At 38.9% G+C, this 26,253-nt stretch overlaps 1 protein-coding gene and 1 long non-coding RNA gene across 6 annotated transcripts in view; one reads left to right on the forward strand and one right to left on the reverse strand.

Annotated features, from left to right (window-relative positions):
* The window catches only part of MINDY3 (MINDY lysine 48 deubiquitinase 3), a 101,094-nt gene extending 77,098 nt beyond the window's left edge, over window positions 1-23,996 (reverse strand). For 2 of the 5 annotated variants that reach the window (XM_042944994.1, XM_042944997.1), the window contains exons 1-4: window positions 18,093-18,413; window positions 6,283-6,362; window positions 2,575-2,635; window positions 707-883 (exon numbers count right to left, since the gene is read on the reverse strand). In XM_042944994.1, the coding sequence (XP_042800928.1) occupies window positions 707-883; window positions 2,575-2,635; window positions 6,283-6,362; window positions 18,093-18,186 (412 nt within the window). In that variant the 5' untranslated portion in view covers window positions 18,187-18,413. Of the gene's footprint in view, window positions 1-706; window positions 884-2,574; window positions 2,636-6,282; window positions 6,363-18,092; window positions 18,414-22,498; window positions 22,640-23,977 lie in introns of those variants that run through there. The other 3 variants (XM_042944995.1, XM_042944996.1, XM_042944998.1) reach the window with 3 other exon arrangements.
* A 120-nt stretch (window positions 23,997-24,116) lies between these two features.
* Window positions 24,117-26,253, forward strand: part of LOC122225499 — a 40,806-nt gene continuing 38,669 nt past the window's right edge. Inside the window, exon 1 of the long non-coding RNA XR_006205211.1 lies at window positions 24,117-24,242. This is a non-coding gene — a long non-coding RNA (uncharacterized LOC122225499). The remainder of the gene's footprint in view (window positions 24,243-26,253) is intronic.

The following is a 26,253-nucleotide window of genomic DNA, read 5'->3' on the forward strand; positions in this document are numbered from 1 at the left end:
TACTAGTTCATTCTGGCAGTTTTAAGGTCAATTAAATAAGAATTTTCAAAGGCTAAAATCCACAGGGTACATATTTTTATGAATAAGAATAGCTATTATTTAAAGAGAAATCTTCAATAATGAAAAACTTAAATGAAGGAATAATTAAAACCCTTACTTAAAACTACCTTAAAATAATGCGTATAGACTGTATCGAGTAATATCCAAAAAGTTCAGGAGGAAAGAAACAATATGTAACAAAGAACAATGTCCCCACCTTTGCTCTAAGAAACAACTAAAGGTATTTAAGAAATTTTCTGATGTCCCTAAAACCCCTTTTTTTCCATTACCAAAAAAACCCCACAACGCTAAGGCATCTAAAACTAAAGTATGTAGGATTATGTTCCTTAACTTTTCTAAATGACAGTTCTAAAGCTCAAAATTTCATCAAGCAGACATTAACTAAAACTTTCTTAAAAAGTTTAAGAGATGCATTTCCTTTCTTTTTTCCAAAAGTGACAACAAGGGAAACAGGCCCCATTGCCCTCCGGTAGGTCAAAGAATTGAAAGGGAAATGAAAAATACTAAGGCTCCTGAATTAAGCAGGGACTAAAAACGAGATGTGTTAGGAGATTTTACACCTTTTTTTTTTCCTTCAAAAACTTCAACAATTTTACTAAAACAAAGGTACAAGAAACTCCTCCGGGAAGTAAAAAATAGATCTTACCAGAATGCTCCACTTGGCAACTAGATTCTGCAGGACTCCCAGAAATGCCCGCAGTCTGCTCCTCGGTTGTCTTTCCTCTTAACCAGGAAACCAGGCAGAATGCTCCAGAGTTGTCACAACAGGCACTTTCTAAAATATCACATAAGGTATGACAAAGGAGTTCCTTCCGCTCTTCCTCTAAAAATAACCAAAGTACCAGTTATGATGGTTTTCTTTGAATAGAGGAAAAAAAATCCTGTCATGGGTAACAACAGTAAGAATGTTTTAATTTAATAATGAAAACCATTTTAAGTGGATGGAGGACTCCTCCCCCAGCATAAATAGTCTTACGTTTTGGAACAACAATGTGCTTGAGGGTTAAAGTGTCGTTACTATTAAATATTGCCATTAATTAGAAAAAGAATCCTGAAAAAGTAAGAACTAAACCTTAGGAGAGAGAAGTTCCCTGCACTAACCCGATACTGATCGCTCCCCTTCCTTGGGCTGTGAAGGGAGCACTGAAGCCATGAGGGTCCCTCTACTGCAGAACCAGGCACAATGTGAGGGCCTGCTGAGACTTCTAGTTTTTTCCTCATTTCTGAATGAGTCTAAGGTCTTTGATCTCCTTGTCCCACAGGGGTAAGGCTTAGGAGGTAACACACCATCAGCACACACAATACCAAATTCATTACATTAGCAGACGCCATCATGGTTATGTTGTATAATATAGAGGCTCCCGATGCTGTATTGCAGTGATTGGAGCATTAGACTTTTATAGACAGGAGCACAAATGTTCAATTTCTTCCGGAACCTTAGCCACCTCCTCTTTTCAAGCAGTATCACTCCCCAAAAGTAGTGCTGTTCCTGAAACTTTCAGGAACAGCAGGGGGAGATGGGTATAGGAGCTATGCAAAATTTTATACTATGGGGAGATTTCTATTTCTAATAGACTAGTAGTTCTTTAAAGGAGGAACTATGTCATTCACTTTCTAACCACCACCATCTTTACGTTTATGACAATGCTATATATTTTATCAATGTGCATATATTTCTGTACAAGAAATACTTCAAATTTTACCAGTAAAGCAGTGATGTTAATGTTAAATAGTATCTCTTGGTTTCTTCTCTACAATTTATTTTGCATTTCAGCTAGTAAATAATAAAAAAAAAATACATGGGGGACACTTTAACTCTTAAATTCAGTAGATTCTATGGGTATAGTTTGGAATGAAACTGTTCTGCCCTTATACACAAAACTAGGATTATATAATATACCCTACATTCTTCAGAAGTTACTGTGAGGTTCACATAAGAGTGTTCACGTATTAAAGGGAAGACGGTAAACCGTCAAGCAGAATGCAAACGTTTTATTATTATCAGCTAGCACCATACAGCTCTCTGACCTAATCATACTGCAGAAGCTATGACAGCTTCATCTGCGATTTAATTCGGTTCTTTGCAGTATCTGCATTGTGTAAGGCACGATACTAAAAGCTGCAGGAATGCAAAGATAACTCTGAGTTCCTCCTCAGAGCTAAGTGAGATAAAACAAACACAAATGACTATCCCTTACAGGGTGCTATCATTTAACAGTTGAGAGAAATGCACCACTTTTTAGCGAGAGGCCAAGGGTTTATTTTCCCTTAGGTCTATTATCCTGTCTTATGCCTCTCAGGTAACCCAAATTTGGGAATATACACATTAAAATTTGAGGTCACTGTTCATGAAATTTTCTGAAACACTGAAAAAATAAAACTCTGGAAAAAAATACTCCATTTATAGTTTTTTTAAGATAAATTGTTTCAGTTCAAGTACTGCCAATGGAAGCTGCATAGATCATCTCTAAATTAGAAGGTGATGGAAAAGTTTATAGAAAGCCACTATCATACCTGGGCAATCCCTCCAAGAAGACTTCTCAGAAGAAAACAGGAGCTTCTTCAAAAGAAAGGCCTTTATACAATTAAAGCAATAATTATTAGAATCCATTATAAACAAGACTTATTCTTTTTTTTTAATGGGAAAAAAAACCTAATGTATATCTCCTTTATGGTCTACTGAACAGTTATAAAATTTTCAGATAGTTTCCCTTCACATTCAACAGTAATTGAGCATATTATTCAGAATATACCACTATAAACTTGATTCTAGATCCCTAAAATTCTTCTTTCATAATATGTACTTTCCGGCAAATAGAACAACTGACCCAAAATAATAGACACATAACTGGAAAATTAAAGAAACTTACTGCTCATTCACAAAGTAAAGACCCCAGAAACAGGAACAAGTCTACATTTCTCTTAGATACCTTGGGGGAAAAGATGTCACAACACAAAACTGGTTCTGCTCTATTAGTTCTGATTTGTGATATGAGAATATCACTACAAGACTCATCATTTTAAGGAGTTCCTAACTTCCTGGTTTAACTCAAAAAGCTTTAAGATTCAAAAGAAAAAAACAAATTGATCTCTGACCTTTTCTTAAGTGAGTTGACTCTGTTACACTGATGACTTGATAGAAAGAAGATCAGCGTAGTGTTTCCTTCTCAAAGTGTAGTTCAAGGACCATTTCCATCCCAGTCACCTGACTTGTTTACTTAAAATGAAGACCCTTAGGCTCCACCTATTGGATCTGAGTCTCCAGGGGGCAGATCCAAGAAAAAGGTTACTTGGACGCTTCTCACTTACTGTTTGAAAGTGGTAGTGTATTGGTAAGAGGACTGCTTTTAGTCAGACACATCTGGGTCTGAATCCTGGTTCCACTACTTTACTAAAAATAATAATAGCATAAACTTTAAAAGGCTGCAGTGAGGATTATATAGAATAATCTATGTAATACACTTAGCACAGTACCTGGCACCTAATCAATCATTTGAAAGTATTTCAAACAAAAAACAAAAAATGAAGTAATATTCTGCAGTATCTTAAAGAAGTAAAATCTAAAACTACTACAATCAAGTGTTTCTGACTTTTTCCCAAAACAGCAACAACCATAAAATGGAGGACTATAACTACATTACAAAAGTTGGGAAAAGTGAGGTGGGATACCCACTGTTTTACCACTGATGTGATCACTGTCAGTATTTTGATATACTTCCTTCCAGTCTTTCTTTCATAACTGTCTTAATTTTTATTACAAGTGAGAAGCATAATGGGTATGTGATATTTCCCATTTTTCTGTTTTCCAACAGGATTCCTAACTATAATTCTTAATCACTACATATCTATCGAGCTGTCGAAATTTACTCAAACATTACTTCATGTTTAAACATTATTGTACACTAGCCTTATAATTGTTTACTACTGTAAATATAAAAACTTCTTATTGAATACAATCTTTTCCATATTAAGTATTATTTCTTTAAGAAAGATGCACAGAAGTGCAATGATTTCATCAAAAAATATGCATTCTTATACTTCTGATTCTAATGTAAATTTCCCTCCCTGAATCAAAGTACAAATGTACCACATGGCAATATGAGTGTGCCAGCACCATCCTACCCTTCTAGGCCCTGGTAATTATTTTATATTTAAAAATTAGGAAGAGTCAGCAATAGAATCTAGTTGTAGTTTTCTTTGTACTTTTTTGGATTCCTAGTGAGGTTGAACGTCCTGATTCTTTGGTCATCCATCATCAGTCCACCTGTTATGCCTGCACACACATCATTTCACCACTGGAGCCTGAGTGGTTTTCTAACTGATTTGTACACATTCTTTGTAGAAGAAAGACAATATCCACTTATTGCTAATATTCGTTGCAAATCTTTTTTTGGTCCAAATCTTTTCCATCTTTCTCTTGGTGTTGGCAATACATTAGTTTTTCTGTGGTTCAGTATTATGTCAAGAACATATTTAGTATATGGTATCAGATGATCTAACTTCATTTTCCCCCCCAAACTGGCAACCAGTCTTATCAGTGACATTTACTAAATTTCATTTTATTCTACCAGTGATTTGTAGTTCCTTCTTTATCACGGTATGTGATAAATTCTTGGTAAACTGCTATCTATAACATGGTCTACTCCTGTATTAGCCACCTGGTTCCACAATAAGCCTATTCTGGCAACAGGACCATGTTCTAATTTTTATAGTTTAAAGAAGTTTTACTATCTAGACTTGCTCATTTCCCTTCATTAGGCTAAATGGTTTAGTTTCGACTTTTACACTAAAAGTATTTTAAAAACCCAAAATTCTTCATGATTGACAAGATTTATGTGACTATGAAACTAAATTATGACCTCAAAGATACAGGAGGGTTTTGAACACTACAATTATCCCTTGCAGAAACAGCTATCATTATGGAAATATACTGAATTTTATAAAACAGGAAACTCCTGTGGTACACCTTACACTTAACTACATTCGTAGACTTTTAGTAAAAACCCTGGGTGCTAATATGGCCCAGGAGGCCCTGGGTTAATATAATCTAATTTAAATACAGACAGAACAAGCAATCTTCAAATTCAGATGGTAAGATTTTGCTAGCAACCAAAATCTGTCCCCAGCATAACGGCATGATAACTCCAATACTAATTCACAGTTAAATTTTATTCTTTATATTCAGTAACTCCCAGACAATGTTCAAACATTCAAATTTTTCTTAATTTTTAAATAATTTTACTAACGCAAACAAAATCAATTTTAGTCCTTAAAGAAATAAAATGACTTATAAAGGGTATAATTTGGAATCAGTCATGAAAGGATTTTTTTCCTCCTTCAGAGAAATAAATTTTTAATTTAATAATATGTAGTATAAGGCTTGAGAGACCAGTTTACTCCGCAGCTAACAGTTCAGGAATGTGTTCCTTATGTCCAATGAAAAAATATCACATTAAATATGTACTTTCAAAATGTGCTGATTAAAAAACAGAATAAATTCCAGTTTCTTTTATAATAGTTGTGAAGTGTTGGTCAGACATTGTAAGTATTATAGTAAACCAAAAATTCAATTTGTGGTTTTAAAAATGTAATGATTGTGGCAAACTGGCCCTTGAAATTCAAACAATAGAACATATCAAGATTCAAAATCATATACGTATATTCAGATTAACACTACCTTGTGCAAAGAAAAACCTTTTTTTTTTAATTTTGGAAATTCTGTTTGAAGTCTGTTATTACTAATTTTATTTTAAAAGCTGAAGCCATAGCCTAAAATTGTAAAGACAACTTATTTTTAAAATGTATACAGTTTTAGAGCATGAAAGTATTCACTCGTCGTCAACTTTTTAGGAAAATCACTTCTACAGAAAGAACAAATGAAAATAATATATTGCTATGATGTAGCTATCCCTAGTATAAAATGCTATTACTCAACAGGATCATTGTATTAGAAAGATGTCATTATCATTAATTCCTAATTTTCTGAAGGTCAGGGAACACCTATTCTGGTTTTTTTGATGTAAGATTGTCAAAAGGCTATTGCTGCATAACCTGCTGATGTTCTGAACTCATTTTTATTCTGGATATTCATAGCACTTTACAAGAATAAAAAGTTAAGAGATAACTGATCATGTCTCGTGACACAGATATTAGAAAACAAAAAATAAAGTATGAATGTTTGAACATGTCCCTCTAAGGAGTCGGTAAAGTAGTCTATGTTACCTGAACAGGTGCAATAACAGCACAGGGGCCACCTTCAAACTGTTCTAATGCAGATCCCTCTGATTCACTAAACACAAACCCTAAAAATGAAAGCAAGTAGCAAAGATTAAAAATGTAATTCAAACAGCAGCCCAAAGAATTTTTAATGTACTTTGCTTCGAGAAAGACCACTTATTACAAAAGCAAAATATCTCCAAGTTAGGCACAGTGGTTCTTAACTTTTTGGGGTATCAAGGAATCCTTTGAAAAAAGATACAGAGCCTATGTTCCCACCCCTGTGCCACACACATGCGTGCGCGCGCGCACACACACACACACACACACACACATTTTGCCCCAGGGAACCCTCTCAGTAGAATAAAGGAATAAAGTGTGGACCTCAGTAAAAGACCACTAAATTAAGTCATTTACTTGAAGAAAGACTAGATACACTAGCTACTGAATTCAAACAATTTTTAGGACCTTTCTGTACAGAATCTTTTTCATTCCAATCTTTGAATCACATTCTATAAGCTAAAAATTAAATGGCATCATAGACAGTGTATGTGTCCACACTAGGTCTATCTCAATTTCAGTACTATCCAACCAAGATTGACTGGGAACAACTAGTACAAGTTCATTACAGAGAGCACAGGGCCAGAAGTATGGAGGATTGTATTTGTATCACCTTCAGGAAATCATTTTGCCTCTGTAGGTCTCTGTGTACTTATCTTTAAAATGATTGTTTCCAATTCCAACACGCTAGGAATGTGTAAGGTTTCACCTGTAGTTCAGTCATTCATCCAACAAACATTTGATGAACGTAAGATACTATACCAAGCATCTAGGATGTATGCATGAATGACAAAGTCCCCGGTCTGGAGGAGCCTACAGTACAGGTGAATACGGACATAGGAGCAAATAAATAATAAAGAATAAGTGAAGGTTACAACAGAAGTATGAAGATAGCATTGTGGATATAGAGAGGAATGATTTACATGCCTGAGTCAAGTTATAACAGGTGACTTTGAGGCTGATCTTGAATAGGAATTTGCAAGACACAAGGGTGGAGAATGACTCCGAGGTAAAGAAAACACCTTTATTAAAGGACAAAGGTTTGATAAGAGCAGGGCAAGTTTATGGGTCAGGGGGAAATTTAGTGTAGCTTAAAGGTAGCATGGGGGTAGGTAAAGGAGATGGTAAATGGGAGGAGGGAAATCTGACAAGAGGTTAATACTGGGAAGGGCCAGACCATGACAAGTACTGATTAAATATGATCATACTGGATTTGTTTCTTTTTAAAAAGAATAGAATGGGGATAAGACTGTTTCAACAGCCATACAGAGATGGTGTTGACCTAATAAAACTGACATTAGTATGGACAGGAGGAACTATATCTAAACAGTATTTCCAAGGTAAAAGTTAAGATTTGATGTGTATGTGCAAGTGGGACAAAGACATTAGAGCAGATGCTGAAGTTTCTAGCTTGAGACATGAGGTGATAGCAAGTGAGATTAGAAATACTGTCGAGGATCCCATTTCATCCACCTCCTCTCTTCGAACCTTTCAATCCCTCTCTTTCAAACAGTACTTAAACCTGGATCTCACATATTTAAAAACAAAAAAATCCTCCTTAAGAATCCACCAAAAGCTCCTTATTTACTCGAGTTGAAAACTTCTAGCAACACAAAAACTGGCACACAGATGTTTATGGTTCCTTTATTCGTAACTGCTAATGGAAGCAACCAAGCTGTCCTTCAGTAAGTGAATGGGTGGCTAAATGAACTGTGATACATCCAGACAACAAAGTATTTGTTGTATTTTATAATTTAGGGCACTGAAAACACTATGAAACCATAATAATGGATAAAAGTCATTATATGTTTGTCCAAACCCAAAGAATGTACAACATCAAGAGTGATCTGTAAACTATGGACCATGGATGACAATGATATGTCAGTGTAGGTTTGTCAACTAGAACAAATATTCTTCTGTGGTTGGGGGTAATGATAATAGGGAGGCTATGCATGTTGTGGGAGCAGGAGGTATATGAGAAATCTCTGTAGCTTCCCCATTTTGCTGTAACACTGCTCTAAAAAAGTGAAGTCTTGGGGCACCTGGGTGGCTCAGTTGGTTAATCATCTGACCCCGGCTCAGGTCATGATCTTACAGTTTGTGAGTCTGAGCCCCATATCGCGCTCTGTGCTGACAGCTCAAAGGCTGAAGCCTGCTTTGGATTCTGTGTCCCAATCTCTCTGCCTGTCCCCCACTCACGCTCTGTCTCTGTCTCTCAAAAGTAAATAAACGTTAAAAAAAGTTTTTAAAAAGTCCAAATTTAAAAAATGCATTGGACCAGTAAAAAAATCCACCAAAAACTCCAATCACCACCCTCTCCGAGCCCACCCAGTTGTCTATGTGCACTGTCTCACTCTCTTTACCTCACGATTTATTCAACCCACAAAAATTTGGTTTTCAACCTATGACTGCACCAAATTCATTCTCACCAAGTTCATCAATGACCGGTACAGGCTGTTCCTCAAGTCTCTTCTTATTTACTCCCGAAAGAATCATCTGAAATGCTCACCAACAACTTCTGAAAAAGCTTTGCCCCTTAGCTTTACTGGTCCAATTTTGTTTCAATTTTCCTTTTTTGTTTCTTCTCAGTCTCCTTGGTCAGTTCCTCTTAAATGGTAATGTTCCTCACGTCTTGGCGTTAGGAGCTCTATTTTTTTCATTCCAGACATCCTCCTTGGGTAATTCATCTACTCCCAAGATTTCCATTACTGGTAGTATTCAGGGAATTTTCAATTAGAGCCCAGATTAGAACTCCAGACATAAACAGAATCTCATTTCCTTACCATGGTCCTGTCTGATCTGCTTTCCACCTGAATCTCCTCTCTCATCCTTTGCCACTCTTCCTCTCAGATTTCAGGCAGGCTGAGCTTCTTCCAGGTCCTCAAATATCCCTATTCTCTCCGGTTTCTTACCCTTTGAACATACTGTTCCCTACACTGGAAACATTTGCTAACCCTTTCTCTGCCACTTGAAGGCAAGATTCTCTTGTTTCAAGGCCCCAAAACATGACTTCTGTCTGTCCATTTCTATCCCATCTCGGTAGACCAGATCAAGCCATGATTGTCTCTCACCTCGAGGACTGTTAAGAGTTTCCAACTACATGTCTCCACTCCTCCCCACCTGTCCTGCCTCCATCTTTATTTGTTCACCACAGACTTGCCACAGGAATATTTTAGATTTGGAAACCAGATTTTGTCCCAGCCTGCTTCAATACATTTCAGGGGCAATTAGAATGAAATTCAAACTTCTTTCCCTGGCCTTATAAGACACCATGTTGTATTAAACCCACCTTCCCTCAGTTCACTCTCATTTTCATCATCCACAGTGATCTTACAACATGGCAACACCTTGACTTGAGACCTAGTGCTTGCTGTTTCTACTACATGCATGTCCCCTTCTCTCTTCATAAAGCTGAATCCTTTTCCTTCTTAAGGACTCATGTTGGTGTTGACTCCTCAGAGATACTCCCTGATACACCTATCGAAGTAGGTGTGTCTAAATATCTAAGACGGTAGGTCTCTCCTACCATCCTCCAGAACAACCAGTACTTTTCATAATCTGTGATTATGATATTATTGTTTACTTGTTTATTATTGGCCTTACACGTGTCTTGCGTGTTCTGTTGCCCACTGTTTTCCTAGTATGTTGTACAGTTAATGTTCCATAAATGCTTTTTGAACTGTTGCAAGGAAAGAAAATGGGGGAATTTGCTTCTAGGTATTCCAAGTTCGGTTTTGAGATAACCATTTGGCAATATTTAGAAGTGGGGGAAATATGGGTTTGGAGCTCAGGGCAGGGGTTAGGATTAAAGACAGCAATTTGAATTATCTTCAACACGGCAGTCATAGTAAATGAGAACGTGTAAACAAAGACAACGGAGTTGGGAACATTAAAAAATAAGCAGAGGCTGAGTCAGCGAAGATGGACAAAAAGATTAGAAAGGTAAGAGAAAAACACATTGAAGTCCTCCAGGAAGCAAAGAGTAGTTACTTATTACAAATGCTGCTGAGAAAACACATAACATTCAAACAATGGATTAACCACATCACTGGGAATACAAAAGAAATCTAGAGCACTGGAGAGAGTAACCAAATTTTAAAGGGTTGAGGTATGATTCAGAATACAAGGAGAAAGAGTAAATACAAACTATTTGTTAAACAAGTGAAAAGGAAAAAGGATGATATCTTGAAGGGCAGCTGGATAAAGAATCATTATTTATTATTATTTATATAGGCTGAAGGACAGGAGTTTAAAAACAGGAAAGGGGCGATTATATGGGAAAGAGGAAGTTTAAAGACACCAAGTCCTCAAAGAGCTATGGTGTGGGGGGTGGCGAGACTGGATACAGAGAGGTCCTCAAAGTGTGGTCTACCGAACTTTGGAAAACTGAGACCCTTTCAGGGGATCTAGAAGAGGTTAAAATAATTCTCATAATGGTACTAAGACATCATTTGCCCTTTATGCTGTGTTGACATTCACAGTGATGGTACAAGAGTAATGGTGGGTTTTACCGCTGGTGCCTCAGCACACATGAAGGCAGTGTGGTTAAGCTGTGCTAGCAGTCATCCTAGTAAACAAAACCACCCTCTTTGACACAGAAAAAGCCAATTTAACTTAAAGAATGCCCTTACTGATGCTAATTTTATTAAACCTTGACCTTGAATAAAATGTCCTTTTAAAAAATATTCTGCATGACAAAATGGAAACTAAAGCACCTCTGCTACAAACCTTGATAATGACCGTTGTCTCAAGAAAAAGCACTTGTGTAATTTTCTGAATTGCAAGCTGGAACTGCTTTTTTTGTAGAGCACTGTTTTTATTTTGAAGAGCTATCGACAAACTATGATTATTCAGACCTGGGTATGTGGCAGACCTTTCTCGGAAGTGAATGAAGGAAGCCTAATACTTCAAGGAAAATAACAGACTGTATTTCTGCCAGTGGTAAGTTTTCAGGCTTTCAAGCAATAACTAAAATTTTTGGAAAACCTGCATGCACCACTGTGAACTTGACCGCATCTCAATTCTTAGAGATTTTTCTAATGAGATCAGAGGTCATAGTAATAAATATGACTTCTGATATTGTATAATGAAATGTGTTAACATCTCTGTATAAACCAGTGGACCAGTAACTTCCAGATGACGGATGCATGCTGTTAGAAATGAATGCATGGGTAAAGATCCATTCAAAGTACAAGGCAAACCAATGGATTTCAATTTAATAGAGTACAAAAAATTCATTGATGTGGCTTCTGATTCCAGATCACTAATAACCTGTAAGAAACTACCACTTGCCAAGTTTGGGTGTAGTACTAAAGAAAAATATCCTTAATTGTCTGAAAGGCCACTATAACTCCTACCTTACCAGTCGCAGTCTTTGCGAGGCTGGGTTTCTGCATACACTTCCTAACAACATCCTAACACCCTGTAAAAGACTGAACAGAGAAGCAAATGCAAGGAGCCAGCAGTCTTCTAATGAGCCAGACATTCAAGATGCTTACAGAAATGTAAAACGATGCCTCAGGTCTCATTAATTTTATTTTTCATATTGAAATCTTAATAACTTTTAAGATTATAATGGGGCCCTGAGTTAAAAAAACAAAAAACAAAAACTTGAGAGTCGCTGGCCTATGAGAAGAAGTGAATCTTGGCAGGCTTCTAAATTAACTGTTCAGGCAAAGAGGGAGAATAAGAGTGATTTTTAATTACTAAAAATTAAATTATTAAAACTTAAAATTTTAAGTTTAATTATTCACAATTACTGAATAAGAATGAGGGGAATCGGAGAGAATTGAGAAGCAGGTTAATTCTGACAGACATAACAAAAGCTGACAGGATAAAGAACTAAGAGAAACACTGAGGGCTCAGCTAATGTTTGATCGCTGCATTTGTATTGATGGTGACAACAATTTTCTCCATCAGTACACAGCAGCCTGGGAAAAACAGAACAGATGACAGGCTAAATGGAGGGGAGAAACAGGTGCGATGCACAGGACAAATTCAGTAAGGACAATGAGACCTAAGGGTGCTGGTTATCACGTCAAGACAACTACATCTGAGGTCAACACAGGAACAAGAGCTGAAGCCAAGAGGCCCCCACTCAGCCCAGCTCTGCTCCTACTGGATGGAAATAGGGGAAGGGACCCTGGCCTTGAGCCTAAGGGCAAAGGTGAAACCAGGCTCTGTCAAACTTTCAGGGTACATAATAAACATGAATCAGTACTGAATTCTTACCTTCCTTAAAATTACTACGAATGTAATGCAGTTGTCAAGATCTATGGGTGGGGCTTATAGCTGAAATGCATTACAGTGAGTTGTTTGGTATGTTAGATATAAAGACCCCATGGAGAGAATTCTTGGCAGACCTGCTGCCCACCAAATTCTGTTTAATTACAGTATATGCGTCTGACTGTGTTAACAGATAATGAACAAAGGCCATTAGTGCACAAAAGGAAATACAGTCCACTGAAAGTAAATTAAGTATTCTATTCTAAAACAGGACTATGCTAAATAGGCTTCTCCTTTCATAATAAGGTTGTGCTTGAATTCAAATTTTTTAGGATATAGAGTTCTCTCTTTTGTATTCATATTTAAATTACTTCCTACTTTTAAAAGGAATTAACTTTTCACAAAATGGTTGTTTTTCCTGATTAGATCCAGAATTAGCCATCTAAAGCATCTGATCCTAAATATATAATTTTGTATCACATTCCACAGTATTACAGACATGAAATCTGTTTTATAGCTTCTAATTTAAACCTGAGCCATGAACTTCTTTGCAATTTTCTAACCTTTCACTTTCATGTGACTTACTATGCATATATACATTATTTAAACCAGTTTTACAACTTCTGTCCCCATAATTCTGGATCCCCATGTAAACAAAAGCCCGGAGGAAAAAAACTTGGTTTGTCATTACAAACTCGATGATAATGGTTGAGCCAAAACTGAACTGGGCCTTAGTTTCCTCATCTATGAAAATCAGGAAACTACAATTATCCTTTGCTATCTCTCAGGGTTGTTGCAAGGATTAAATAAGACTTCCAAAAACTGTAAAGTATAATACAATTTAAGATATTATGACAGATACTTTAAACTGAAAAACATGTATTCAAAGTACCAAGAAATTAACTTTTTCATATAAGCTCACAAATTTTAAATTTGAAAGAAATGGATTGTAGATGACATGATTCAGGTAGGTTGGAGAAAGGAGTATCTATTCTTGAGAGAAAGAAAAGGCTTCCACCAACAAAAACCTCTGAAATGATACGATCTCACAGTATTATTCCTACTTTAGAAGAAAAATTAATAATACTGGCATATCACTTTATTATTTTGGTAAAATGTTAAATCACATTATAACAAACGTATTAACTTGTAAATACATTTTATACTTAAGTACTTCAAATAAATACTTAAATACTTTATATTTAAATACTTCAAAATAAAACGATCCCTCACTTTTCCTAATACATAACTTTTCCTAAGTTATTTGTTAAGTTTTATTTTTTCTTCATATTACGTAACAAAAATTGTCCTATACCCAAAGTCCAAACTCTAATTTGAACCAACCACAGCTCCATTCCCCACCTCACCCCCAAAACAAGGCACTGGTATAAATAGCAATTGTGTTTCTCCCTTTCTGGCCAATCTTATAGATGAAATAATAAAATAAAGCTTAGAGGAAAGGGGGGGAAAAAAGAAAAAATGGTTTCTCAGAGTTTATAATCTAGATCAGGGGTTGACCTGTTTCTGTAAATGCAGTTTTGGAACACAGCCACACCTATATTATCTAGGGCTGCTGTTGCTGCAATGGCAGAGAGGAGTTTTAAGACAGAAAGAATAAATGCCAGTGACCCTTCTACAGAAAAAAGTTTGCCAAACACTGAACTAGACAATCAATACTGAAAAACAAAAAAAACCCACAAACATTCCCAATAAGTCTAATGACTGAATGACTTCGGTTCTGCCGGGAGCTGGTCACTGCGACCACCTGCCACCATCTCCAGTGCTACTGTCATTGGTCCAAGTCACCACTTCCTCCCCGCTGCATTACTGCCTTTGTCTATCATTTCATCTTGCTGTCTCACTCAAGCCACTACAGTCTACCCTCAAACACAGCAGTCAGATCAGTGCTTTAAAAACTTGTCATGTCGTCTCTCTCTGCTCTGAACCTCTCAATGGCCTTTCATTTCATTCAGAAGAAACATCAAAGTTCTGACCATGGTCTCTAAGGCTTTCTAGGCCACTGGATGAAAATGAGGTCTTACATCATCGTTTATTACTCTCCCCTTCCCTCATTCCTTCTCTAGCCGAACTAGTCTCCTTCCTGTTCCTTGAACAAAAAAGCAAGGAATATTCTGCATTAAGTCTTTTATAGTGGCGATCCTCCCTGCCTGGAACACCCTTTCTTCAGATAACTGCACAGTTCACTCAGCTGCTTCAAGGTTTGCTCAACTCTCATCTTAAAATGAGGCCTAGCCACACTACCCCACTGCACAATCCCTCGTTCTTTACCTTCTAACTATCACTTATGCTCAATTTATGCTATGCGCATTATCTGCCGTCCTTCCCATCCCACCAAGTCTAACCTGCAACACTGCTGCCTGGAACACTGTTGTAGTGTGTTTCGGGAAGAAGGCAAGGAGGACAGACAGTGCTTTTGAATAAGAGGTAGAGGGGCGCCTGGGTGGCTCAGTCAGTTGGGCAGCCGACTTCGGCTCGGGTCATGATCTCGCGGTCGGTCCGTGAGTTCGAGCCCCGCGTCGGGCTCTGTGCTGACAGCTCAGAGCCTGGAGCCCGTTTCGGATTCTGTGTCTCCCTCTCTCTGACCCTCCCCCATTCATGCTCTGTCTCTGTCTCAAAAATAAATAAACATTAAAAAAAATTAAAAAAAAAAAAAAGAGGTAGAAAATACACACTTTTCTTAAAAAACTATCACAGGCAACAGAGCAGGAAGGAAGGCGGCAGGAGAGACTCAATTTCCTAGTTAGAAAATAATTGCAAACCTTAAAAGTACGTCTTTGAAAGAAAAACTGGCAAATCCCCCCCCACAAAACCCTCTTTTTTTTTTTTTTTTTTTTTAAGAAAAAGGAATTGCAGAAGAGAATTATCTAAAACTGCCAAGTGAAATAAAACAACGGCCATGTGCCACTTCTGTGGCTCACTGCTGTCATGTACAGTCTGTAACTGGCAGATCAATGAAGAGAAAAAAAGCAACTCTGGGCTGCACCAACCCCTGCAGCTTGTTTTAAACGCATCAAAAACGTTTAATGTGACCAATCGATATGGTTTCATAAATGCAATATCCCTAAACATAATTTTACAAATATTTACCCTAAACGTCTCACCCTTTTAACGTGCTTCCAAAAAACTCGCTACGATTCCAGTTGTCAAAACACAGTGACAGACTGTGAGCTAGAGCCAAAGTTGGTGTCACATGTCAAATGCTGTAAGGCAAGTGCAGCAGAGCCGCGTCCTGTGCCTATGCTCAAATCCCAAATGACCCCCAAAGCGATCTTCAGCAATGACTTCTGCCTCTAAACGAATAAATGAATGTAACGGCTAACAAAGCAAAACCATTAACAACCTCCCTCTGATTCGGAAGTGGTAACTTACAAATACATATTTGGCTGCCTGAAAATCTTGATCAGTGTAAGACCATGAAGAATTACCTATCCACGATATAAACACACTCTAAAAAGAAAAAAAAAATGTAAACGGTATTGACTGAATGATTCTCGTTAAGGAACCCCTACAGGACTACAAGGTGGCCGAGCGTTCTCGTATCATTATAAAGTTATAGCTTAAATAGTGGTTATCATGTATCAACTATCCTTCAATAAAAAAGAAAGAAGAGTAAAAACAAAATGATTATTCATCAAATAAACAATAATTTCTTGTAACTGTCAGCTCACGGCCAGAGAGTGCTCTTTGGCTTAGCCTACAATGAAACAATTTTTAAATCAAGTGCTAACGGACTTCCATTGTGTGAGCGTTCACTCTATGTCAGATATTGTGCTAAGCGCCTGAATGTATTTATATGCCTTTAATCCTCACAACAACCCTGTAAGGTTGACACTACTATTATCTGCATTTTACAGAGAAGGAGACTGAGGCCTGAGGAAGTGAAATAACTTGAACCTGGAACCAAACTACACCTGTTCCAAAGCCCTCTCTTAACCAGTAGAAGTGCCTTTCGATCCTCCTTGAAACTTCATCACAGTATTAATATAAACAAGGCCGGACACCATCTTATTCTACGTTGTACATGATTAATTAATGTTGACTACACGGGAAGTAAAAGTTTTCTTAATGCTTCACAGCCTTGTAGACTTCAGGGCTGTTCGCTATTAGGATAAAATGAAGTTGACGTAGAAAGCAAGCTTTAAAATCTGCAAATGCAGGTGTCCAAGATTTCAGAAAATGCTACTCCAGTGACGTAATCAAATGTGTAAAAAGTACAAAAGCAATTCCATGTTAAGGTTTGAAACCTTAACAAATCTGTGTGAGGAATCAGGAGACTTGTAATTCACTCCCTTTCTATCCATTTGTGTGACTCTGGCCTGGTCATTTAGCTTCATGACTCATTTTCCTCATCTGCAAAATAAGAGTGATGGACTAAATAACCTGTAATAACCTGTAATACATTACGATTCTAATTTTACCAGCTCTTAAAAGAGGCGTATCTAAGAGAGAGGAAGGGATTTCCTTCAACCCTGAATTCTTCTTACAAAATACACACTACGAACTAGGAACTTAGATTTACTAGGCTAAAATTCCCCCAAATCCTTTGAGAACACGGATTCTGTAAATAAATGATTTAACAATAGAAATGAAGAGCTACCATTTACTGGCCTATGTTTTACCTACTTACACCACGAATCCTCCTGACTCCAAAGACTATGCTTGTAACCTCACTTAACTTCAGTCTTTCTGAAGTCACCTTAAGTAATGTGCAAAGTTGAGTTTTATCATTAAACTTAAGAATTACAGGTAATTACTGGTACAAAGTGCCAAACGCAGAGCCTGGCACGGCGGAGGAATACAATAAATGGTCATTTTTATTTCCTTAGAGTTCGTAATAATAAAACTTCTTACATAACTCAAAAATCCTGTCTGGATAATTAGACCGGCACGGGAAGTGCTGTGATCCACATTCCTTTGAACCGTAACAGATAAGTAAACCATCTCAAAACTGAGGATACTTTGGGTCAAAAGAGCACCTGACAGCAAGCAACACTGGTATTTTTACGCCGAGGACCACGTCCGACCACACAGTTAAAACACAAACAACAACGCTGCCTCCTGGAATTGGCCACTTTGACTTTCCTGTGGACTCCCCTCTCGCCAAAATTAAACCACACGCCAATAACACGAAGCCTTGACAGTGGGTACGGATTCGGGAAGCCGCAACCCTGGCTGCGAAACTGACACCGGGGCACGGGGCACACCCTCAGTGTCACACACTGCAGCCCAACCACCATCCTTCTCTCATCCTGCCGGAGGGCAGCCCAGGGAGTGGCAGAGGCGCTTCGGGTCCTTAGGGGACAGCTGCAGCCATTCTCCTACTCAACCACTCCCCCCTCCCCCCACCCCGGGACAGGCAGGGCGTTTCTAGAAAGTCCAGTGTCCGAGCTGAGCACGGGAATCGGGACAGAGTGCAGGGCAAGCCAGGGGGGCTGTGGCGCCGGCGGCGTCGCAGCTAGACTCTCGCAGGGCAAAGGAAGCGGCTGGAAGTCAGAGCCCCATCAGGGTACCTTGTGTCCAGCGGCAGAAGATGGTGTCAGAGAGACCGGGGCTGCTCTTGGTGCCCCACACCAGCTCCATCAGCTCTTTAGTCAGTTCGGACATGATGGGGTACCGGCGAGCGGGTCTTCGCTTTCAGGACTCCCGCCCCGGAACATGGGGAAGGGGCGCCTTCAGGGACAGGAGTTGTGGGACGGCAGCGGCAAAAGAGCTGGGAGGGTGGACGGGCGGAGGGCGGAAGGCGAGAGGAGAGAGAGCTACTAGCCGAGACCGCGCCTGTCAAGCCAGCCGGAGCGGCAGCAAGGAGTTTCCCGTGCCGGAAGTGCCGGGCCACTTCCGGCTTCCCTTTCGCTACCGCCCCCGCCCACGCCCGGTGGACCCGGGAGTCGCCTCCCCGGAAGCGGAAGTGGGGGGGGGGGTTAGGAAGAGCTTAGGCACGCTCCGGTGGTCGCCGGTGTTCCTGAGCTTCGCCCCCGGCTCTAGGTGGGGTGGTAACTTTTGTACTGGCGGGGACGCCGCGTTCCCTCGGCGTTGGCCTGTTTTCACCATCCAGGAACCCCTCCTCCCTCGGCGCACCGCAGGCCCTGCGGCCCACGCCTTAGGGCCTGGAGCGTAGACTAGCCCTTAAAATATGTAATATTAGTTACACAGAGCTACAACTCTAAGACGATGGTTGAGTCTCCGTGAGGAAACATCTGTGACTTCACAGAGAGCCACCACTAATTTGAAGGCTGTCGGCCTGTGTGCCTCGATAAATCCTATAAAGTCCAACCACCTATTAAATGCATAAGCGAAGGGTGTGGTGTGTAATGTGCGTTGGAAATGCCTCTACTGGGTGTAACGCAGACTTAGAAAGCTATTTATTGGGAAACAGATTCAAAGCAGCCTGTTTGTAAACGGTAGAGCATGCTCATCTCGTTTTTTGAGAGTGTTCGGTGAGTGGACAACACCTGAACTGAAGTCCAGGTTTAATCGTTGACAAACATGCGGTTGAATTTGGTTTGTGTAAAAACTTGTATTTAGGACGCCTAAAAAGGAGAGAACCTATTGACCAAACTTTGAATTTAAAACAAAAGAGCCAATCTGATGGGTTCCCTACAGGTTGCAAATAAGAGGGCGTTGCTAATTTATCCTTTATTCCGAACTGCAACAGTCTTTGCTGTAGTGCCTGAGCCGTATCTATAGCCCTCCTAATTTTTATTCCCTGTGGAACTCTCTTTACCCTATTTTTGCAAACCAAATCTCACTCGTTCTTCAAGACACAGTATGAATGCCATTTTGTAATAAAGCTGACTCCAGTCATTAAAATCTGAAGTACAAATTTTAGCTTCTGCAATTTCATGGTAACTCATGTGTAACTTACTCATGACAGTTACTGTCATCCTTGTAATTGCAAAGAATTACTCTTCTGAGGGGCACCTGGGTAGCTCAGTTGGTTAAGCCTCTGACTTTGGCTCAGGTCATGATCTCCCAGTTCATGGGTTAGAGCCACGCGGGGCTCTGTGCTGACTGCTCAGAGCCTCCAGCCTCCTTCAGTTTCTGTGTCTCCCTCTCTCTCTGCCCCTCCCCCGCTCTCTCTCTCTCTCTCAAACATAAATAAATATTAAAAAAATAAAAAAAACCCAAAAATGATTACTCTCCTGGGATATAAGTTTATGGAAGTCAAGGACTTGTCTTACTCATAGCACCTAGTATAGAGCATTGAACATTGCTGGATATCAGTAAGTATTCGTTGAAGGAATGATATTTGCCTTTACTGGAATTTAACAATTCGTTTTCTTTTAGCACATTAGGGATCAGGAGAAGTAGTATTAAGTCCAGTTAAACATCTATTATTTGCTTGGTGGTTTACAATTTACAGGATTATTTCACTTCCTGAAAGACATAGAAGGGTCTATGTTCATAGAGTGTGTAAGAGGCAGACCTCTAAGTTCAGAGGTGTTGGCCACAATTGTTTTCTTTCCATTAATATACAGATAGTAGTTATACATTTGATTAACTCTCTATACATATGGGGTAAGGCTATACTTTCAAAACATAATTTTAAAAACAATATTTCTTGATCTGTGATTTTTCTAAGTTTACAGCTACAACGAGCTGACAAAATCTTCAGCACATTGATATGTCCTTTCCACTTTTAGGTTATATTCTTCATTTGCAGCGTTTAAAAATTTTAAATTAGCAGGACATCTTTTTAACAAGGAATATTTGATGTTAAATGATTTACGTTGCTTAATTCATTAGTTATAACATCTAAAATGTGAACTTACTTAAACTACAATAGAAATGCAAATTAATATTCGTTTCGAATGTTCTTATTCAGTAATTATACATAAACATAATACATTTTGGAAGCAGTCAAGTTTGTTGCATTTATATCTGGCCCAGGATAATAATGAGTTTCTCTTATTATAATAACTTGAAAATTATGTACATTTACTTTGAAGTATTTATATTGCTCCATATTTTCACACATATTTTTTCTTAGGACCGTCTATGGTTTTGGTGAAAGTGATGTGTATCGTTAAGATGTACACAGGTTGCATGAATGATCTTTAGTCCTAAAAGAAAGTCCTGAAAAATCAGAAACATTCTGCTCGTATGTAAATTTTATTAGTAATATTTCTCGTTCGTTCAAATTCAAGTCAGGGCACAGCCATAAAACTAGGCTGAGATTTCCATCATGATTAATTCCCTTTAGCAGTCTTTACTAGTTCACAGCAGCAGAATTACTCTATCAAACCCCTAACTCTGGGCTTAGTTTCCTGTCTTTCCCCAAATTTCCCTGTCAAACGAAGCACAATGGCTTCATTACCTTGCTCCTAGCAATCACCACGGAAAGAATATTTGTCCAACTGGAATCCCTCTTAGTCGTCATTTAGTGTATTTGCATTCCGGTTTTCTAAGAGAGATCATATCGTTGAAAAAACCTACACTATAATGTGGTTAATACATTCCAGGTGAGTTGATCAAATAATCCCATACTTATTCACTAAGAAAGCTATTTCATTTATGGGCCCTATGTCTTCCAGTAACAGCATAAATCTATCAAACAAATGAAACTCTTTCCTTTCCTTTAGCCTGACCTCATCTCGGCAGGATAATTTTCCTACCAAGCATTTAAGCCCACCATTGCCATTCCCAAGTATGGCATACTGCATCATTTCCCAAAGCATTTTCTACTGGCATTAATGCATGGTGGAAAGGGGATTCTATGATTAAAATCTGGGTTAAGGAAAGTTAAACAGTTATGGGGTGCTTGAGTGGCTCGGTTAGTTAAATACCCGACTCTTGATTTCGGCTCAGGTCACGGTCTCATGGTTCCTGAGTTCCAGTCCCGCATGGGGCTCTGTGCTGACATGATGGAGCCTGCCTGGGATACTTTATCTCCCTCTCTCCATCTGGATTCTCCTCCTCTCAAAATAATTAAATAAATAAACATTAATAAATGAAAAATAGAAAAATAAAACAGTTGTTCACCGCAACTCTTCACGAGAGAGGATTGTATTCAGGGCTAAAAGACATTTGAATGACTTTATTCACTGATCTTCTCACATAGTTTAGGTTGAGAATCACTGGTATAATGGAATGGGCTTCTGATTGGAATGAGAAAATATGAATGTTATGATTATGAATGTGATTAAGAGGTACAAACTTTAAAAAAGGAAATATGAATGTTACTTACGTGACTACTAACTATGGCCTTGGATGAATCATTTAAACTATACTGTGCTTCTTCATCAATAAATTAAAAGGACTAACTTTAGATCATCTCTTAGGATGCCATTTATTTCAGATCCTGTCCCCTTCTATGATTTAAGAAAAAACACTGTTTAGAAATTAAAATATATGGAAAAAGTGAGAAGAAAAAGAATGTTGAGCATGTATATAGAATAAACAAGTGACTTAGCATTATTCTCCACTAACACATAGAATAAAAGAGGTTATTTGTCTCTTACAACTTACTTGTGCTAACATTATGAAATGAGAAGATCAAATTCCAAAATATATACCAGTCCAAGGCTGGCTATGTTAAATGAGTACATAATATTTGCACACTTGGATGTGTCATAGACACCTCAAACTCACTGTGTGTCAAATAAAACATCTTTTTCCATAAAATCAGCTCCTCTTTCTATGGTTCATGGTCAATGAATAGTACCATCCTCTACAAACAAGCACATTTTTTAATGTTCTCAATTTTATAGGATGAATAAACAACGTCCTTGAGGCTAAGTTGCCACATTCATGAAAGAAGGTCATTAACAATAATTACATCATACAATGATTATGAGATTTAACAGAAAACATTGTATGTGAAAGAAATATGTAATTGAAAAATACCATTCTTATATTAGCTATGTCAATGGTTTGACCAAAAGACCATAGGAGCAAACATGGAAGATGAGTTACTTACGCATTTGAACTGGGTATAATTTTGACCAGAGAAAAAAGGGAGGATGTGCCTTTTTGGCATGAAATGCTATTATGGCAGGAGCCTGGCATTTGTATCCCTAGAGAGAGATGAGTCAGGAATGTCAGATAAAGGAGGGTGCCATAGACTGAATTGCGTCCCCTTCAAATCCATATGTTGGAGACATAAGGTAAATGAGGTCATAAAGATGGGGCCCTAACCCAATGGAACTGGTGTCCTAATAAAAGCAGAAAGACACCAGAGATCCCACATGCATCCGGCAAGAGGCTATGTGATGACACAGTAAGAAAGTGGCTGTCTGTAAGCCAGAAAGAGAGGTGTCACCATTAACCAACCCTGATGGAACTTTGATCTTTGTACTCGCAGCCTCCAAAAATTGCGAGAAAATTAGTTTCTGTTATTTAAGTCAGCCAATCTCTGGAATTTTGTTATGGCAGCCTGAGAAGACTAATATAAAGGGCCAGAATCTTAACATACTGTCTTACATAGTTAAGCAGCTAATATTTATTGATCACATTTTATGGCAGTCTCTATACTAAGCAATTTACATGTGTTACAGTACAGAACCCTCATGACTCTGGAATAAGAACTATGATCTCTTAGGAGGATAAAAATCTTGCCCTGAATCATGCAGTGAATGGAGAAACTAGGATGGACACCCAGATTTTTCTGACCCAGAACCTGTGCACAAACTCATTTCAGAGCACAGGTGATTTGATTCTAGATCTGTGGCCTTAATACTACTCAGTCCTCAATGCTATGAACTTTAAATATAACAAGAGCTAGTTAAGATTTTTCAACAGTGTGGTGCTAACATCATCTTTATATCTTATGATTATAACTGGCAGTATGCAGTGAGGACAATGATTACAAATGAGAAGTGGCTGAACCAGTTAGGGAGTTACTGCAATAATCCATGATGAGATGCTTAGGGCATAAAGTGGAATGGTGCCATTGGCAATTTCACTGAGCAGTAAATCCCATGGCCGTTTTAGAAATAGAATGGGTGAAACTTGGCAATTTACTAAGGAAGGTAGGTGACATTCAAAATTTAATGAAACTTAACTACGCTTAAATACAAGATTAGCATCTCTGTTGGGATCAGAAACAGAACAGAAACACAAAGGGGGGTCAGACCTATAGGTGTGCTTGTTTCCAGATATGGAAACAGGAATAAAGAAGGAAGAGTTTGTCTTCTGAGTGCTGAAGTTTCCTGAAGCCGCTGTATAGAAACTGGAGTTGAGGATGCTGACTCTGCTCCTGAAAGGAAGCTAGGACCACTGTATTAAACTGTGTTTTTGGTAATAGAGTGTAAGAGAATAAGCAGATCAAAAGAGAAGAGGAAGAAAGTGTATTAGTTTTCCACTGCAGTCATAACAAGTTACCAGAGAATTTACTGGCTTAAACAACACAAATGTGTCATCTTACTTCTGAAGATCCTAAGTCTAACAAGAGTCTCACCAGGATAAAGCCAAGGCATTAGCAGGGCTGTTCTTTCTGTAGGCTTTGGGAAGGGTTCCTTTCCTTGCCTCTTCCAGGTTCTAGAAGCTGCCTACATTCCATGGCTTGTTACCCCCTTCTATCTTTCAAGCCAGCAAAAGCTAGTTGAGTTCTTCTAACATCACACCACTCTAAGCTCCTCCTCTTGTCCCTCTTCCAGTTTTAAGGACTCTTGTGATTACACTGAGCCCACTCGGCTGCTCTGGAACGATTTCCTTAGTTTAAGGTCAGTTACTTAGCAACTTCAATTTCATCTGCAACCTAATTCCCCATTTCCATGTAATCTGCACAAGTTCCAGGGATTAAGACATGAATATCTTCGGATGGAGGTAGTCTCCTGCCTATCGTAGTGAATGACAGATAATGCTTGGTGTCTCTCGAGCATTAAAATGAAGTTGTTCGTTAGATGTTCACTAAAACTGGGGGTCTACCATTTATCCGTCTAATAAGTATTTACTTACTGTCTACTATACCGGCTCTTTTCTCTATATATTGGGGATCCAGCAGTTAAAAAATTGACAAATATTCTTACCCTCATCAAATTCACATTCTAATGTGGATCACATGCAAAAAAAGCCAGATAAGGGAAGTATATAGTACGATACATTAAATCCTCCCGAGAAAATAAAGCAGAGAAGGGAGATAGAGGGCTGGGTGAAGAGTAGGGGTTGCAGTTTTATATAGTCCTTCCCTAAGTCATGATAAAGTGGCCTGTAAGCAGAGAAATGAGAGAGTGAGCCAATATATACAATGCAAAAATATTTCAGGCAGAGGAAATATCAACCGCAAAGACAAACTGAGAGTTAACCAGGAAGTTGGTAAGACCGCAGGGAGCACACTGAGATTGAGGACAAATGAGGAAATAGCCTTTGTTCTGTGCTGCAACTTTCCTATTGAGGATTGTTAGGGGTTTGTCCAGCTTCTTTCTCTCCAAAGGGTATCTTGGGAGCCCCCAGGTCTGTAGGATTGTATAGAGGAAGGGAAAGAGTTGCTTTCCTTGCAGCCTGACCTTGCAGTCAGGTATCTTTTTGCATTCGGCCCCACTCAAGAATTCATGCGGCACGTGATAAGCGAGACAGAATATTGTGCTCGAGTGTGGAATGTACCGCCTCTGAAGCATAAAGAAGGCTACTAAGCATCGTTCTTCTTTCTTAGTGGTTAGAGGTACAAGGTACATAACTTGTCCTTTATTTTGGAGGCAAGTCCAGAAATGCTCAAAACACTGAACCCAGAAATGTATCACTGATTTGCTGGGCCCCTGAATCTTTGTAGCGTTTCTCTCTTACCCTCTGGAGCACGTGTCTTACCAGGCATCTAGAGTACAGTTGGTCCTTGAACAACATAGGTTTGAACCACACAGGTCTACTTAAATATGTGGATTTTTAAGATATACTACAGTACTGTACATTTTCCCTTATGGTTTTCTTAATAACGTTTTCTTTTCTCTAGCTGGCTTTATCATAAGAATATAGTATATAATACATAGAACATACAAAACGCGTGGTAATTGACTGCTTATGTTATTGGCGAGTCTTCCAGCCCACAGTAGGCTCTTAGTGGTTGGGGTTTTGAAGAGTTGAAAGTTATACGAAAATTTTCAACTGTATGAGAGGTCGGCACCTCTGAAACCCTGTGTTGTTCCAGGGTCAACTATCCTTGCCATTTCTTAGTTATCAGGTCCAATTAACATGACGTCATGTGTAGTAGCCAGATTCCAAGACTGTCCCCCGTGATTCTCTCCCCCCTGCTATTCCTGCATTTCTGTACTTCCATCACATTGAGGAGAGAAATCTTTCCAAGGCAAGGTCATGAAAGTACTTCCTTGCTTTCTTAGGGGATGTTACCTGCTGTGTTATGAGGATACCCAAGTAGCCCTACAGAGAGATCCATGTGGATCTAAGGTTTCTTCTCAATAGTCAGCACCCACTTCCGGGCCATCTGGGTGAGCCAGTGTGAAAGTGGGACCTCCGCCACCAGTCAGGACCAGGGTCAGTGTGGCACCAATGGGAAGAAGCCCCGGTAGGGTCCTGGAGAATGCATGGCGCAGCTCCCCAGAGCCGGTGTGTCTGCAACTTCCAATTTCTGCACTGTCTGATGCTGGTAGCTAGAAATCTACCATAGCAGGGATATTCGCAGGATGGAAATCGCCAGTGCTACAAATTAGGATCTTTTATTCCTAGAGACCAGGATGTCAAATATTTACCAGCACACCATGGAGGAGACTCCGTCTCCAAAGG

The sequence above is a fragment of the Panthera leo genome, chromosome B4 (assembly GCF_018350215.1).
Source record: "Panthera leo isolate Ple1 chromosome B4, P.leo_Ple1_pat1.1, whole genome shotgun sequence".
Classification (NCBI taxonomy): Eukaryota; Metazoa; Chordata; class Mammalia; order Carnivora; family Felidae; genus Panthera; species Panthera leo.